At 40.9% G+C, this 17,182-nt stretch overlaps 3 protein-coding genes across 3 annotated transcripts in view; 2 read left to right on the forward strand and 1 right to left on the reverse strand.

The window, feature by feature from the left end:
• LOC110955827 (homer protein homolog 1-like) overlaps positions 1–5,478 on the forward strand; it is a 40,912-nt gene extending 35,434 nt beyond the window's left edge. The window contains exons 6-9 of the mRNA XM_022200967.2: positions 745–904; positions 2,113–2,223; positions 2,387–2,467; positions 3,981–5,478. Coding sequence (XP_022056659.1) covers positions 745–904; positions 2,113–2,223; positions 2,387–2,467; positions 3,981–4,169 — 541 coding nt within the window. The 3' untranslated portion in view covers positions 4,170–5,478. The remainder of the gene's footprint in view (positions 1–744; positions 905–2,112; positions 2,224–2,386; positions 2,468–3,980) is intronic.
• A 2,278-nt stretch (positions 5,479–7,756) lies between these two features.
• Positions 7,757–8,807, forward strand: LOC127530871 (nicotinamide riboside kinase 2-like). Its single transcript, XM_051938647.1, has one exon. It carries the CDS (start codon positions 7,930–7,932, stop codon positions 8,365–8,367), a length of 438 nt encoding a protein of 145 aa, XP_051794607.1. The 5' UTR covers positions 7,757–7,929; the 3' UTR covers positions 8,368–8,807.
• Positions 8,808–8,902: 95 nt separating this feature from the next.
• jmy (junction mediating and regulatory protein, p53 cofactor) overlaps positions 8,903–17,182 on the reverse strand; it is a 35,153-nt gene continuing 26,873 nt past the window's right edge. The window contains exons 8-10 of the mRNA XM_022200968.2: positions 16,962–17,057; positions 15,590–16,127; positions 8,903–13,870 (exon numbers count right to left, since the gene is read on the reverse strand). Of these exons, the coding sequence (XP_022056660.2) occupies positions 13,560–13,870; positions 15,590–16,127; positions 16,962–17,057 (945 nt within the window). The 3' untranslated portion in view covers positions 8,903–13,559. The remainder of the gene's footprint in view (positions 13,871–15,589; positions 16,128–16,961; positions 17,058–17,182) is intronic.

The following is a 17,182-nucleotide window of genomic DNA, read 5'->3' on the forward strand; positions in this document are numbered from 1 at the left end:
ACTGATAAAACTCAGAAACACCCTCACAATTTAATCAGTTGTTCCTTGTATAATTTCTAACGGATAAGACCTGATAAGTCCACAGCGGTGCATTTGTAGTAGGATCACAATCATGATCGTCAGCAGGCAGCTGATGTAGTGTTCACTTGTTGTCATAGTTACAGTGACACCGTGCTGATATCTCGCAATGATGCACAAATCTGTGAATCCCTCTATAAGCCACATCACTGCCAAAATCTAATTACTTGGTCATTTCTGACCTTCCTTGAAAATTTCATCCAAATCCGTTAGTCTGTTTTTGAGTAATGTTGCGCACAGACAGACAGACAAATGCACACCGATTGTCACATAACTCAGTTTCTTGGCGGAGTCAAAATGTTATGCAGGCTTCATGTCCTGCAGTATTTTTACCATTACTCTGACACTTTAATCAGAAGGAACCTTCCCTCCTTTCTTTACATTCGTCCTTAACTACAGAATCAGAAGCTAACTTTAGCATCATGCTAATGAATGTCTTCGTGGATAAACTAATGCCCAATTGAAAGAATCTATGTCTGATACTTCAACGCATCTACTTTCAGGTTTCAGCCACAGAAAACTAACTTCAAAGTGTTGAAACAACTCTGTCCTCGGTCACTAAAGGCTTTAAGAAGCTATCATGGTTGTTTTATGTTAACTGTGAAACAGATCATTAACCACCGTCCTGTGTGCTAACTGTCTCCTTCACCTCCTCCTCTTCACCAGTTCATCCAGCATCAATAAGCACTGGGAGGCAGAGCTGGCGGCGCTTAAAGGGAACAATGCCAAACTGACGGCAGCTCTGCTCGAGTCCACAGCCAACGTCAAACAGTGGAAGCAGCAGCTGGCGGCCTATCAAGAGGAGGCCGAGCGGCTACACAAACGGGTAGCAACTCTGCTCACAACAACCCTCCTGTTGTCCTCATTTACGGGCACCAAAAAATATTGTTTTCTTGTCTGAAAATTATCCAATATTCAGCAAAAAAATAAATTCCCCAAATTTCTCAAAATTTGCAAAACCTTAAGGATGAAAATTTCAATAATTCCTTAAAAGTTTCCATTCGAAGTTTTATTTAAGAAAAATCCCCCAAACGTGGCAAGAAAATTCTTGTAAACATTTTCAAAAAATGAGTAAAAATCTTCAAAAAAATCCTAAAAACATCTAGTGATTACATATATATATCAGTAAAACTTCTGATATTTTCTTTAAGAACGTTCACAAAAAAATCAACCAAAATACTAGCCTAGCCGCGCTACACCCATCTCTTAATGCACAAGGGTCTAGGAACGCTCGACAGGGAGGGAGGCGGGCTAAAAGGTTGTCTTTCAAATCACTCTGCAGCAATTGGGTAGGTATACAACCAATCAGTGCAACGAATAGGCTGACGTAGTTCCTAGATCGCCGGATTGTGGCTAAGTCCCATTAGCTTCCCAACCAGCGGAGCCAACTGGTATATTAAGGATTTGCCATATCCTGTCGGCATAAGTCCAAATACGTCTTTCTTCTCAATGAAACACTTCAGTGCCGTCCTTTGTTTATCTTTCAAGTTGAATTTTAGCTTCAAATCTTTAAGGGCTGTGGCCAAAGCCGAGTCAAAAAATAACTGTTTATTGTACGCCGGTTGTTTCTGTCAGAATCGTCGCCCCTCTGTCGTCACTTAGTTACGCCCGCCTTCTGACTCTACACTTCATGGTGATTCATCTGGCCAGTTTTAGGAGAATCCAGCCTCGAGCCTTATGGAGGGTAACTAGACCCACCCTGGCAGAGAATTAAATTCGTTGCCGTGGGTTGTCTAGCGCAGCTAGGCAACCAAAATCCAGCAAAATTCGCTGATTTTGGTTGATTTTTTGTGAATGTTCTTAAGAAACATTTTTAACATTTCTTTTTTCCACCAAAAAATGTTCCAAAATTTCCCAACAATGTTGAAAATGTGAACATCAGAAGTTTCACTGTGAATTTTTTTTTCTTCCCCCACATTTTTAACCTTTAAAACGAGTCAATTTTGACCTGCAGGACGATACGAGGGTTAACTAGACTCTGAACCGCCCAGCGCTACCAGGTCTGGATGCAGATCTGTTGTTTTCGTGTTTCAGGTGACGGAGCTGGAGTGTGTCAGTGGCCAAACAACAGCGATCAAGTCTCAAAAGACGGAGCTCAACCAAACAATAGAAGAGCTGGAGATGGCTTTGAAGGCCAAAGAGGAGGTAGGAGGACGGGGTGGAAGAAGCAGGGTGTTTCTGTAGAGCAGCTGAAAACACAGATTTATGTGTTTATATGATTATAAAAAGAAACTCTTAAGTGAATGAATTCACGTTTTTCTGATCCTGTTTGGGTCGTAATAGTTCTCCTGTGTGTGATTCCCTCCAGGAGCTGGAGAGACTTAAAGCAGAGGTGGAGAGTGCCAATGAGTTCAGGACCCAAAAAGACTCCCTGACACAGAAACTACAGGTGAGCAACACACTGAACTCACCGTAAGTATGGACTGTATGATGCTGTGTTCAAGAGCAGGACAAACTCAGACTGCATGTTCAACCTCCAAAGTCCAGAAACCGACACCAAGCTGTTTCAAAGCCAACATTCCTAACGTTTAACGGTAAATACTGACATCAGTACAGCCCGTCAGCAGCAGATACTTAAAAGTGTGCTTCATATCCAGTTGTGTTGAAGCTTAAATTGACTGATTTACGTTGCAAATTAGTCCTGCACAAGACGGGAAAAACTGACACTGTGATATTTAGTTTTTCTCCCATAAACGAGATCTTAAAAAAACTACACTAATTTTCAACATAGCTCTGTTCAGAAAGTTTAGGTGTGGGGTTGATTTTGTAGCTGAGTGAATGGCAAATCATTTTTGACCTTTTGATGAACAACATGGGTCAAGAGATGCACATTTTCCACTTTTGGCCACAGAGTCCTGCAGGACTTCTTTTATGGCGTCGTACGGCGTGTCTCTGGAGACATGAATAAGGGTGAAAGAAAAACTCAGTGTGTCCAAGAATCCAAGTAACTCATCTTATATCATCCATCTGTTATCTGTACATGCGTAATCCTCATTAGGGTCATGAAGGGTTGGAGTTTATCCCAGCTGATACCCTGGTCGGGCTGCAGCTATCAGTTATTTTAGTACTGGAGTATTCTGTTGATTATTCTGGCACTTAATCGGATTCTGCACTATGTGTGCGCCGTGCAGCAGAAATAATCATCCTGGACACCCACTCTACTTCCCATTGGCTCGTGATATTAGTTTGGTTGAGAGCAAAAGCTGCGTTCCCGTCATTAAGATTAAGATAGACTTTATTAATCTCACAAAGGAGAAATTTAACATTCCATTGGTAGATGAACTCTTGGTTCAACTGGTTGGACCGCAGTCCACCATGTGGTGACCTGGGGTCTGGCATGTAGTTGATTAAACGAAGCCTCGATTCAGAGAATTTTGCCTCGGAATTTTAGTAATCAAATTACTCGAATAAGTCGAGGAATGGTTTCAGCCCTACGCCCTGGACAGGTCACCATTCTATGACAGGACTACATAGAGACAAACGGACAATTTAGAGCTACCAGCTAACTGAGCATGGTTTTGGACTGTGGGAAGAAGCTGGAGAACCAGGAGAAAACTCCATGCAGGAAGCTCCCAGGCTGGGACGCAAACTGGGGATCTTCTGTCTATGAGACGACGGTGCTAACCACAGATCCACTGTCTGTCAGACAGAAAATGAAAATCCTGCTTGTTTTCTCGTATCAAGAAGCTGTAGACTGATTTGTTTGAGTTAATTTGGCTTTATTCACATCACAGCTTGTGACTACTGTTGGTGCACATTTTGGCAGAGTTGATGCTGAAATGATACGTGGTGCAACCTGGGATTTGAAGTCCTAATGAGACACGGTGACATCTCACCAGATAGAAATGCATCCAGCGTTTTCACCCTCTCAGTGCGTTTTATCCACTCTGTGTTTTCTTCAGGACACGGAGTCGAGGAACCAGACGCTGGAGGCCCAGCTGAGCGACCTGGAGCAGCGTCTGGAGAGCAGCCAGCTGGAGAGAGAAGCTTTTCGCAAGAGCCTCCGCTCTCTGCTGGAGCTGCTGGACAGCAAGATCTTCGAGCTGAACGAGCTGCGGGACACGTTGGCCAAACTGCTGGAGGGCAGCTAGACACGGCAGCCGGAACGCAGCGCCCGCATCTTTACTGCATGTTTCACTACTCACCGTCACCGACACGACTTGAATCCACTTCGTTTCCACTCAAGTTTACACTCGACTTTATGCATCAGCGGTACTCTTTGCTACGTCCAGATCGTTTACAGCCAAGTGAAGCCTTCCCTCCGCTCCACTCTGGAAACTTTTCGCTCCGTCAGAAGTTTTGATCAAAGACGACTTCGGCGGCTGCTCGGCTTTTCTCCCATTTTACTGTTTTTTGGTTGTTGTTGTTTTTTTTTTTTTTTTTCCACTTTTTCAAGCACTATTGTTTATAAAAGTCGTCGTCAGCCAAATGAACTCCTCCGCTCTGAGACTGATTCCTGTTTCTGCTTTTGTGAGCTGATGATAGAGAGACTAATGTGACTGTGATCCAGACGGACTGCCAAACGAGGCCGGAGAGGACGTCAGTATGTCTTATATTCTGATACAATATATGAGCAATACAAAAAGGGAGCGTCAGAGGGTTACAATAGACACTTTCACTCTCACTTTCAGGTAACTTTACTCCTCTCTCGGATAGACCACGAGCGAGACGGGATTTTCTTCAATAGTCTTTCTTTCTATACACTTTTTTAAAGAATATAACATAGTGCACTTGTAAAAATGGAGTTTGTGTGTGTGGGTGGATTTTCTTTCCCCTCTTGTTTCTGTTGCGACTTGAAGTGCAATGATTGAATCCTTTTTTTGTTCTTAATTTATTACTGAAATTACCGACGGTTCATTCTGATGAAAGTTGTACAAAAAGCAAAATGTCTTTATTTACATTTCACTTAATCTTTTTTATTGTCTGGTACGTGGGTGTTGAGGTAGTTTTGGGGGGTTTTTGGAGAAAAAAACTGGCAATATTTTTGAACTATTTATCAGAGGAGAGTGCAGCAGAGCGATCGCAGGTTGGATTTGCAGAGAATTTTTTTTTTCTTTTGCCAAATGACGTTTTCCTGTACAGATCTGAACTTTTGCTGATGTTGCCTTTGGTACAGAGATGCATCAATGGTAGCTGACTAGCAGTACTTTTTCTTTTTTTTTCTTTTTTTTTTGTGGGATTTCCTATTGCCAAAAATTAGAGGACTGCGATACACCAGAAGAACACTAACTAAGGGCTTGTTGTTGGTACTTTTGGGAGACTTGCCGGTGACTTTATCACGTTAGAATAATGAACGTCACAGCTGGAAAGGGAAAAAGAATATTTTAAATGTCGATTATACCACATGCTTAAAAACACAAATTGTAATTTTGAGTTTATAGTAAAAGAAAACCAAATGAACATGGTGTTGTGTTGTTTTTTTCCCCCCACGATCTAAGGGATGCTTACCCGTTAAATCAGGTTTATTTTTTAGCAGGTTACCATGGAAACCGATCTGTCTGGACGGGTCTGGTCCAGCTCAGGTCAACTCGACACTACACATATTATAGAAGTGTCTGAAAATCAAACAAAGAATACTCACTCAATGGATTTAAGCTCCCATATGAGTAAAGTGAGATGCATTGTTTTCATATTGTGTCTGTTTACTTTTTTAATAGCCGACTTCGCCAATTTTCCTATTAACAGTTCTTCTTTGCTTTCTACACTTTGATGCCCTGACAACTATGACTGAATTACTAGAGAACTGAAATAACTTAAAAATGCCAGGACTTTTATAGGAGTTCTGCAGCGTCTTTTCTGCGATTTCCAAACGGATTTCTACACGTTTACCGGCCTATATATTCTAACATTTTGGTTAGGTAAGTACGCCGAATTCACGAGGAGCAGTTTCTGATTTCTTTGTACCCGTAAATCGACTGACATTTATGATCGGATCGCTTTGATGATGGCTTTCAGCGTGGGCATCTGATGTGTGAGCTCCACCTCCTTCCTGCTGGGAACCCAAAGTGATTAATTTTTAGGTAAGTTCTGGAGCATCTTTTTTTCTTATTTATGAGCACGGTTTTCCTGTTTGTTTTCATTCAAAATAATCAGATCACAGGGGGGCAGGGTTAGAAACGGAGTAACCCAGGGGTCTTATTCGGGTTTTTAAAAACTGGAAAATGAGTATATTCGGGTTTTTGCGGGTGTTTACATGGCCGTACGCAACCGGGTTATTGCTAATATTCCAGTTAAGAAAGGGTTTTTGACTGCATATAAACATAGACAGAGAATCAGGACAGGAACTCTTACCTTCTGGCCAACCAGCGTTGGTTCACAAACACAAACACAGAATGTGTCTGACCAAAAACCTCTAAAGACTCACTACAGCCAAGATGGAGACACAACTCAGCTGCACCAAATCCACTAATCACTGCACACATTAGGACCATGTGCTAACTGTGGCTGAAGAACCACATTTACCAAGACAACTATCCAGTACAAAGCCCTAAAACGCACCAAGAAACACATTAAAGAGGATTTTACTGCTGGAAGCTGAAAGCCAACACCTAAAGAACAAACTAAAGCAACAGAGCCAAACCCAGTTCAGTGAAGAGAAGCAAAGGAAATGTTTGACTGCAGACATAAAGCAGGAAGACACAGAGCTGCTCAGGTGTTCCTGATAACACCAAGCAGCCACTGGACAGCCAATAGGAACACAGCTTACTGGAAGTCCAGAGGGCTGGCTTAGTGAATTAAATTTAGTTTAAAGTTGAAGCAGAAAGTTACAAAAGAAAGTTGAAAACCATCTTCTGATACCTGAAATCTCCGAGTTTTCACACAAAGAACACCTGAACATGTCAAACTGGTTCCATAGTAGAACCTTCATTATAAAAACGTCATAGTATGTTGTGTTGCTTAAAAAACATTACAACCAGCTGTCTAGGGTCGCAGAGGAGTGACACAAAAACAGGACAAGCGCTGGTTTCCGGGGGGTTAGGAGGGTATTTATTTGAAAGAGTAAGTTTACAACAACACAACATGTGAACAGAAAAATCACAAAGTCTGTCTTTAGTTCAGCTGAAAATATTAGTTTTTGTCTTTTTTATTGACCAAACTTTTCAGGAAGTAGATGAAGAATAACTAAAGCTCTCATGTAGAAGTCCAACTTCCTTTGGATCCTTGTGGAGAGTTTAATCTTAGAGTTTGTAAAGCTGTTAAGTTTTTAGAGTCACATGGATTGTTTTGACATTTAATAACTGAGTCCTGAAATAAAATTACAGTTGTGGATTTCTGTCATTTAGTCTGGACTAAACAAACAACAGCAGCATAAATCTCAAACGTCATTATGAGAAGTCTGGATTGAGGTTTCTCACTTGATAATGATCAAAACATGAAATTTAGGTTGGTTTAGAGAAATATTCCACCTTAAATCTTTGAATGTTGACCTCAAAGGTTGGTTTCAGGAAGTATTCCACCTACAAGGTCCTCACACATCCACCTTAAAGGAACATTCCACCAAAAATCTTTGCACATGCACCTAAAATGTTGGTTTAACCGAGTATTCCATCCAAAACCCTCAAAGAGACCTGAGTGGCTGGTTAAAAGGAAAATTCCACCTAAAACCTCAACTAGGGCAGTATGTGTAGCAGCGACAGCAGAAAGAGGTCCTCTCTAGGTGGAAGAACCACGTCTGAGTGGCAGCTCCCTTTCTGCTCTTACCGTACTCACTAAACTCAAGTGCCATGGAGGACTGAGTAGTTTCCTGCTGCAACCTTCTCTTTTTCAGCTTTCTTCCATGTCCGATCACTCCCCACTTGGTTTTTGTTGACGTTTTTTACTCTTTTTCTGAGCTTTGACCGATCCGAGAACATGAAGTACATCATCGGCATTGGCGGTGTAACCAATAGAGGGAAATCCACCCTCAACAACCGACTGATCAAGAGCCTGCCCAACTGCTGCGTGGTCCATCAGGATGACTTCTTCAAGCCCCAAGGTCAGATTGAAGTTGGTGAAGATGGCTTTAAGCAGTACGATGTCATCACTGCTCTGGACATGGACGCCATGATAAGTAGGTTCTACACGGGACTGGAGAACCCGGTGAAGTTTGATAAGTCTCATGGTGTTAATAACACCCCGGACACAGAGATCGTCCTGAAGTCCGACCACAAGGAGGAGGAGGAGGAGACTCACATCCTCATTGTGGAGGGCTTCCTGCTTCACACCGACAGGCCTTTGATGGACGTGCTAAACCAACGTTACTTTATTTCCATCCCATATGAAGAATGCAAAAAGGAGGAGGTTCTTTAGGAAGTACAATATTTGTCAGGATTTACATTTTCATTCCAGTAGAATTCATAAAATGACTCTTTCATTCTTGCACTTACGTTGTGATGGGTTTGTCCTCAAACCGGTCACATGCATAAGGTCGTAGGTCAAACTGTTCAGGTTGGAAAAAACTCTACACATCAGAATGATCCAAGAGGTTCAATCAACAAAAAAGGGGCCAAATCAGCTGATCTGCTGCCCCTCACACAGCCTGAGGATGAAGAGGACCAAATCATTCACGGTGATTTGAACTCTCAGCAGCCCATCTGTAACTCTGACAGTGTTACATGCAGTAAATATGATGCTGATCATACACATATATATACACACACACGTATAAAATAAAAACATTAAGCTTATGTTTTTTGTAACAGTGGGTTCTACAGGGTTAAATGGTTTTAAACCATTTTGTCATCTGTAGTTGCATTATAATGTGTTTTTAATGTTTAAATATGGCTTAGAAAAGCTATAACTAGAGTGGCATCTTGACACAACCACAGAGATTTCAAACGCAAGATTTTGGAGTTTCATTTTATTTTGAAAGGACAAAAAATATATATATAACTGGGATATAGAAAGCAGAGAGGAATGTCATGATAGGAAACAAAAGAAAACCTTATAAAGTACATTTACATTTTAAAAATTCTTTAAAATATGAAGCTTCAATAAATACTTCAATACATTTAGGCATGCGGATAATATTTGTCAGGATTTACATTTTCATTACAGTTTAATTCATAAAATGACTCTTTCATTATTGCACTTACGTTGCGATGGGTTTGTCCTCAAACCGGTCACATGCATAAGGTCGTAGGTCAAACTGTTCAGGTTGGGAAAAAAAAGAAATCTAAGCATCAGAATGATCCAAGAGGTTAAATCAACGAAAAATGGGCCAAATCAGCTGATCTGCTGCCCCTCACACAGCCTGAGGATGAAGAGGACCAAATCATTCACGGTGATCTGAACTCTCAGCAGCCCATCTGTAACTCTGACCCTGTTACATGCAGTAAATATGATGGCGATCAGAGGGAAACAGTTGGCTCGACTCAGGGTTTCTGGTGTTGCAAACTAATTTTGTATCGGAGCAGAAGCTACATTTTGGACATTTGAATGAGCCGAATTTGCTTTTGGCAGCTCCAGTTTGAGGTGACACTTTGGAAGTAGAGAATTAATTAATGAGACACCAAAGAGAACTTAAAAATACTAATTCTGAAGCGTCATTTTGTGGAGCATCTCTGAAGACAATCTGACATTTGTTTGTTCACATTAATTTCACCGAATTGATAATTACAAGTCTCTGTTTGCTGTTTAACATTGAATCTACTGATAACTATCAAATCAATCACTTTGATCATGAAGAACACTTAAAAATGTGATGATTCTTTGATTTTCAGAAGGGTCTATATACACTACTGTTCAAAAGTTTGTGGTCACCCAGACAATGTCATGTTCTCCATGAAAACTCACACTTTTATTCGTGTGCTAACATAATTCCACAAGGGTTTTGTAATCACCAATGAGCCTTTCAACACCATTAGCTAACACAATGTAGCATTAGAACACAGGAGTGATGGCTGCTGGGAATGCTCCTCTGTACCCCTATGGAGATATTCCATTAAAAATTTCTAGCTAGAATAATCATTGACCACATTAACAATGTCTAGACTGGTTTTCTGATTCATTCAATGTTACCTTCATTATAAAAAAAATGCTTTTCCTTCAAAAATAAGGTTATTTTTCTGACTTTTGAACAGTAGTGTACGTTTGTTTGTGGACATTTGTTCACAATCTGAAAAATTACGCCCAATTTTCAATTAAAAGCTTCGATTAGCTGGAATAATTAAAAAATACCTAAAAATGAGTTGACTGACGCCTCAAGCACTGGAGCTTCTTTCCTGTCGTCAGGTCCGTATACGTTCATCTGCTTGTGTTTGTTAACATTTGGTAAAACTGAGCAGTTTGAAGCTAAACTTACAGTTCGACATAAACTGAGGATGTGGATGTTTGTAGCTGAAATGCATCATGGGAGTCGTAGTTAACGTCCATGTCAAAGGTATTTAGCCAAGTATTTAGATGTGATCTAATACAAGACGAATGAAATGATGAAACCTGTCCTGCAGTGAGACTAGAGGTGATTTTAGACGGAGCCAGGCTGGCTGTTTCCTCTGCTATAGCTTTAGCGTTAAAGCACAAACACAAGCGGTGTCAATTTTCTCTTCAAACTCTCCATAAAGAAAAGAAGAACTGTGTTTTAAAATGAGTTCTGGTGCTCGGTGCACGACATGTTAAATCCAAGTAAATGTGGGTTTCAGTGAAAAACAGGTTTGGTATAAAACATTAAAAAAAAAAAAAAAATCACACACACAACAAAGTCAAACAACAACTCCAGTAAAAGTAAGTAAGCTCGGAAAAACAAAATGTGCGGGAAAAAAAAAAAAACCAAGGCAGTGGAAAGAGAAAATAAACTGCAAAATAAATATAAACATCATGTGATCCAAATGTTGTCAGGGCTGTTACCAGCAGAGGGCGATGAAGCCGCAACAAATCCCTGCCAACTGAGAGAAAGCTTTTCAAATCACTGTCTAATAATCTGTCTGCTGGTTGGTCACTTTTTCAATCATTTATGTGGAAGAAACGATGAAAAACAGCCATCACACTGTCCTAAAGCCTGAAGTAAAATCTTCAAATGTTCACTTTGTCCAGCCAAACACCGTGAAACCTCAAGATATTCAGTTTAGAATTACATAAAACAGAAAAAAATGCAGCAAATCTTCCTATGGAAGAGGCTTAATTCTGTTTTAAAAACTGATAATAAAAAAAATAGATGCAGGTAAAATCTCTGAAGAGTGGAGCCACATTAAAGCGATTTACGTCTGCTTTTCCTTTAACCCTCCTGTTGTCTTCATTTATAGGCACCAAAAAATAGTTTTCCTTAGCTGATAAAAAAAAAAAAAAATATTCCCCAGATTTCTGAAAATTTGCCAAACCTTCAGGAAGAAAATGCCAATAATTCCTGAAGAGTTTTATTTTTTTTAAAAATCCCCCAAATTTGGCAAGAAACTTTTTGTAAGTATTCCAAAAATCTTCCAAAAATAAATCCTAAAAATATCTAAAGTGATTCCATATATATCAGCAAAACTTCTAATATTTTCTTTAAGAACATTCACACAAAAAATCAACCAAAATCCAGCGAATTTCGCTGGATTTTGGTTGATTTTTTGTGTGAATGTTCTTAAAGAAACATTTTTAACATTTCTTTTTTTTTTCTTGTGCAGACATTTAAATACTACAGTAAATCCATTCTCCATCAGCTAGATTCAAGTAATCATTTATGTTTCAGATGAAGCTGAAACATAAATGCTTTACGTATATATTTTGTGAGAATACTGAGCTGGCATTAACAGTATCACAAGAGCACGCACGAGTCAACAGACAAACAGCTGCTCACGTGCTAATATTTCCAGTGTTGGCTTCTAAACGACGGTGGAAATATCAGATCTGTGGCTGCTTCTCGCACACTTTGTGTCTCAAATGTACAAGTTTTCTTTGCAACACGTTACGTATGAACGTGCAGACGACTATGGCTGCATTCCTTCTTTCTGCGATTTCTAAGCGGCTTCATAGATTCACAGATACAATCAGAACACGCGAGTTAACCTGAATCTAAATGTATGTCAGGCAACAGCAAAGGCAATGTGTCTGTTTTTCCTGACATATTTGAGTAAATTAAAGCTCCACTGACAAAACTGGTAACTTCATTCATCATTTTTTGCCACTGGTGATTTTCCTTTGACGCAGACTGCTACAACGAACCTCTGTGGGATGCGACAAAAATCATCTATGCAGAAAAAAAGCCTGCGTGAGTTTTAACCCTCCTGTTGTCTTCGTTTACCAAAAAATATTGTTTCCTTGTCTTCAGGAAGAAAGTTCCAATATTTCCTTAAAAAAATATTTAAAAAAAAAAATTTCGCAAGAAAATTCTTGTAAATCTTTTTAAAAAATGAGTTAAAAATCTTCAAAAAAAATCTTAAAATGATCTAAAGTGATTACATATCTATCAGTAAAATTTACAATATTTTCTTTAAGAACATTCACAAAAAAATCAACCAAAATTCAGCGAATTTCGCTGAATTTTGGTTGATTTTTTTGTGAATGTTCTTAAAGAAATATTTTTTTCCCCACCAAAAAAAATGTTCAAAAATTTCCCCAAAAAGTTGAAAATGTGGACATAAAAATGTCTTTTTTTCCCCATATTTTCAAACTTTATAACGGGTCAATTTGACCCGCAGGACGACACGAGGGTTAAGTCTTTGTTTGGATGTGACCGGGTCACGACTTTAAGCAGGGCAGGTGTGACTTTCATTACTGTAGTTTCATCTGACTGACTTGTAACGGGTCGAACAATCACCAGTGTTGCTTATTTTCACGAGGAGAAAAGCCGTGCATCGACAGCCTTCCAGGATGAAGCCGTTATATTTGGCAGCTACTTGCGTTTTACTTTGAAGTCGCCCAGCTTCGGAGAGGTTACTCCACAGTTTTAAAGTCCTGATCTACATGTTGGAGATCCAGACTGGAACAAATCATCCTCCATTGTGACAAACATGAGGACCCACACTTCTCAGTTTGACAATTTTGGGAAATACGCTGGTAAATATGAACATTACTCTCATGTGTGTGCTAAATATGAAGCTACAGACAGCAGCAGGTTCCCAAAACGTCAAACGCTTCCGTAAATTTTTAGATCCTGCATCAGGACGTTACAGTACAAACAGTTCTTGTGTAGCAAAACGTAAAAGTGTGCAGCAAACGTATTGAGTGAGGAGCTGATGTGCGTTTGCTGCCACTGTAAGCCAGAGGAACACGATGCTCACTTCCTAAAACAAACCCATCACAGCGAGCTACAGTACGACTCGGACATAATGAGAGGTTAGAGGTTGTATCCTCGCCCAGAGCGCCACAGCAATGACATTAAAAAAAAAGATTAGTGGTCCATTTTTACAAACACAAGTATGAAAAACAGTCTTCTAGTATATGTAAAAAAAAAAAAAATTAAATCAAGGGTTTTTTGTTCAGTTTGCACCAAAGTGTCTCCAGGTGATTTAAGCCCAGTTTGTCTGCTCATCTTGGGCCGTCATTTTCTCTTCATTTTGGCTCCATGTATCCGTAAAAGTTTACTAGTTTTCCCAGTCAGTGCAGGGCAGGCCTTCATCCTCAGACTCTGACTCTGGTGAGGCCTCCTTGATTCTCCTCAGGGCCTCGTGGATGCTGCGGGTCAGAGCGTCCGCTGAGTGGGGGAAGCTCTTGGGGTGGCGCTGCTGCTCCGGTCGGGTCCGTACCTTCCTCAGCCGGACGCCCTGCCTGATCTGAGCCAGGATGTTGTTGCTGTCGTCGTCCGGGTCGGGGCCCAGGACCCGCAGCTCGGCCTTCCTCAGGTGGAAACTGCCCCGTTTGAGAGAGGCCAGCACCTCGTCCATAGGGGAGCTCGCTGCAAACACACCGGCAGGAGTTAGCCTCATACGCCCACACGCTTTTATGACCCTCTGAATCTGCCTCAAGGTTTGAAAGACACTTTAGCCATGCAAACAAAAAAAAAAACCCCCGCCAAAATCACACCCATTTATCAGAGGCAGAAAGAGGGAAAGAGTTAGGAGATTTTCAACTTTACAGTCATCCTGGAACTCATTGTGATGTGCTAATCGGCTGGAAAACTTAAACTTCACCGAATCGAAGCTAAAAATCTTAAACTTTTTACAAAAAAAAAAAAAATCACTATGTTCTACAGGTCACATTTAAAAAGGCTAAAAATTCTGTGTTGAGCTGAACTGCAGGCTGTGTTTCTGGGCATTTTTACTCACTAGGCTCATTTTTTACTGCAAAATAATTCTCCATGCGTCTCTATGTGAACAATACAACCATGGCTAGAAGTAGAGAGAACCTCCAATCTACCAGTACCAGAAAAAGCAGTGACTCTACATGCTATAGACGTTGTTATTTTATATCTCATTTTCATAACTTTTGTCCCTGTGTAAACACAGACTGCAGTTCAGCCTAAAAGTCCCTGAATTTGTGTCACATGACTGTTGCTCACAGATCAATCAGCTTCACAGTTGCCCTGAGGAAAGCCAATTTTTCTGTTTTTTATAGAATCTGGTCAGAACAAAATGGGAAATGTAAAATAAAGTTGGTAGAGAAATCTACGATATCGAGAGACGAACGAGGAAGCAGTTTCAGAGCCACTCTGGAGACTCAGATGGCTTAGGTTGAGAATAAGGTTTACTGATATCAGGAGAAGTGATACAACGAGCAACACAGGGATGTGGGCACTGGCAGCATCAATTCTGAGGATTCTCTTCAACCTTGGATATAAATTGAGTTGATAGAAATGTCATATTTAGATTACGGCCCAATATGGAGACAACTTGTCTACGCTGTAACATCAGACTAAACAGTATGTAATCTTACAGCGTTTGTCTCTATCATCTTCAGAGAGGGTCTGAATGAGCTCCCAGCCTCAGTTTGGTAGAAGCAAATAGGAACAGAGGTCAATTTGAGGTGATCTACAGGTTCTAAAACTTGATTTAAGGTGACTGTAGTTGACAGATGAAACCGGTTTGATATTCTGGGATGTCTTCAGCTAACAGCTGTTGGGAAATACCTCAATAAGGGGAAAGAGAGTCATTTTTCCTTCACAAAAGTGATATGGATTAAATATATTTACACTTAATATCGGGTTAAGTTTCCCAACAGAACTGGACGTCTTTGGATGTTGCACATGAGTAGTTCAAGGACCGTCTGAAAACTGATAATTAAATGCTTTGCCCCGTTTCAGCAGTTTCTGGTTTTGATAAAGGCCATCATTTTGACTATTGTTCAAAACAACAGGCCTCTTAAACCCACTGTTGATGTTGGGGTTTAGAGCAGGGGTGTCAAACTCAGTTCCTGGAGGGCCACTATCCTGCATGTTTTAGATGTTTCCCTCTTCCAAACCACCTGATTCAAATGATCAGCTTATCATCAAGCTCAGCAGAAGCCTGGTAACGAGTCTGATCATTTGAATCAGGTGTGTTGGAAGAGGGAAACATCTAAAACATGCAGGATAGTGGCCCTCCAGGAACAGATCTTGACACCCCTGGTTTAGAGGGTTCACCACCCACTGCTGAAATCAAAAGCACTTTAACTTCAAACCAGAAACTTTGCTCCTCACCTCTCCTCCACTGCGATGAGTCCAGAGATGCCGTCTTCCTCAGCTTCTTCCTCGCCGTCTCCAGCTGGCTGCTATCGAAAAAGCGAGGGGAGAACGGAGCCAGCGGCAGCGAGGCCGATTCCGACTCACACTGCAGGTTCCTCACTGGGCTGCCCCTGGGACTGTTCTGCCTCCTTTCCTCAACCTGCTGCCGGTCCTCTGAGGAGGGAGGTGGGGGCGGGGGTGGTGGAGGAGGAGGAGGCGGGGGAGGGGGCGGAGGCGGCCCGAGTGAAAGAATGGACGGTGAAGCGGAGAGGGGAGGCAGCGAGAGGAAGGGAGGCGAGGAGTCGAGGCTTTGGAGATCGACTGTAGGTAAAGACACGCTGTCGTAGTCGCAGGAGTCGGGTGGAGGAGGAGCAGAGAGTTCTGGGAGATCTGAGATGCAGTCGGTCTGGACGCTGGCCGCCTGGGTGCTGGGCTGCTGCCCCACTCGCCTCCGACTGTGAGCTTGACTCAGACGTAGCCGGCTGGACTTCAGAGTCACCTGTCCTGGATAACGCTGTGAAGAAACACAAGAGTCAGTGAGGATGGGAGCTTCAGATGAATACTTAAACATCCTACATAAGAACATGTTTAAATATCAGAAGTATGAAAGATAAACTATAAACAGCTACACTCTCTGAATCCCAATTAGTTTCTGGGCATTTCTTCTGTTCCTGTCACATTTCTCTTCACTGTGGGCTCATTTTTCACTGCAATATAAAGCCGTGCACCTCTGTGGAAACAGAACAACCACAGCTAAAAGGAAAGTGAACCGTCTTTTGTGCAGTACGACAGTTAAAAACGTAATAAATCACTTTTTAAAAAACTAGTTCAATGTCTTTAATTACTTATTTTTCTAAAATTGAGAGAGCTCTACATGCTATTTGATATTTTACTACTCACACTTTTATCTTGTTCCCCATCTGCTTTAGTTCAGCCTTAATTATGAGTGGCACAAAAACGTTTTTAATCGACTGTGGTTAACGCAAATGACTAATATTTTGCAATTTTTTTAATGAAATGTTTAGAATAGCGTGATTTTGATGACAAATCACAAATTTATGCTTAGATTTGATAAAAATTTCTCAATGAAACTGCTCGCCATACATGATGTGTTCAAGGATCATCAAGATTCTTTTTGTTGTTATGATTTCTGACTGATTTGATTGAAATTGACAGAAATTTTAATGAGGGGTTAACATGAGAGGTGTGATATTCAAAGTCAAATAACCTTAAAAATATGAAAAATCCAATCAAAATCAATTGGAGGACAAAAATAAAGTTTACCGTTGAAGTCTCTTCAGAAGAGGCTGGTGGAGAAAAACAGTGAATGTCTGAAGTGAGTTCTCACCTGCTTGAGGCTGCGAAGCCTGTCTAGGGTCCTCTGCCTCTCCTGGCTCACTCTGGCATTTCGCTTGGCTTCATCATCTTCATCAGCGTCTCCATCCTTTATAAGAAACATCAAAGCTCAGGTGACAACGCTATGGATGTTAGGTCATGCAGGATTAGCGTTCACTCTCATTTTCACTACAAAAGTTTAAAAGTTGGACAGCATTTCATTCGTGTACGGTG

This window comes from Acanthochromis polyacanthus, chromosome 18 (assembly GCF_021347895.1).
Source record: "Acanthochromis polyacanthus isolate Apoly-LR-REF ecotype Palm Island chromosome 18, KAUST_Apoly_ChrSc, whole genome shotgun sequence".
In the NCBI taxonomy this organism is placed as follows: Eukaryota; Metazoa; Chordata; class Actinopteri; family Pomacentridae; genus Acanthochromis; species Acanthochromis polyacanthus.

Excerpts from the sequence above, each read along its gene's own strand:
- LOC127530871 (XM_051938647.1), top strand. The coding sequence starts at position 7,930 with ATGAAGTACATCATCGGCATTGGCGGTGTAACCAATAGAGGGAAATCC.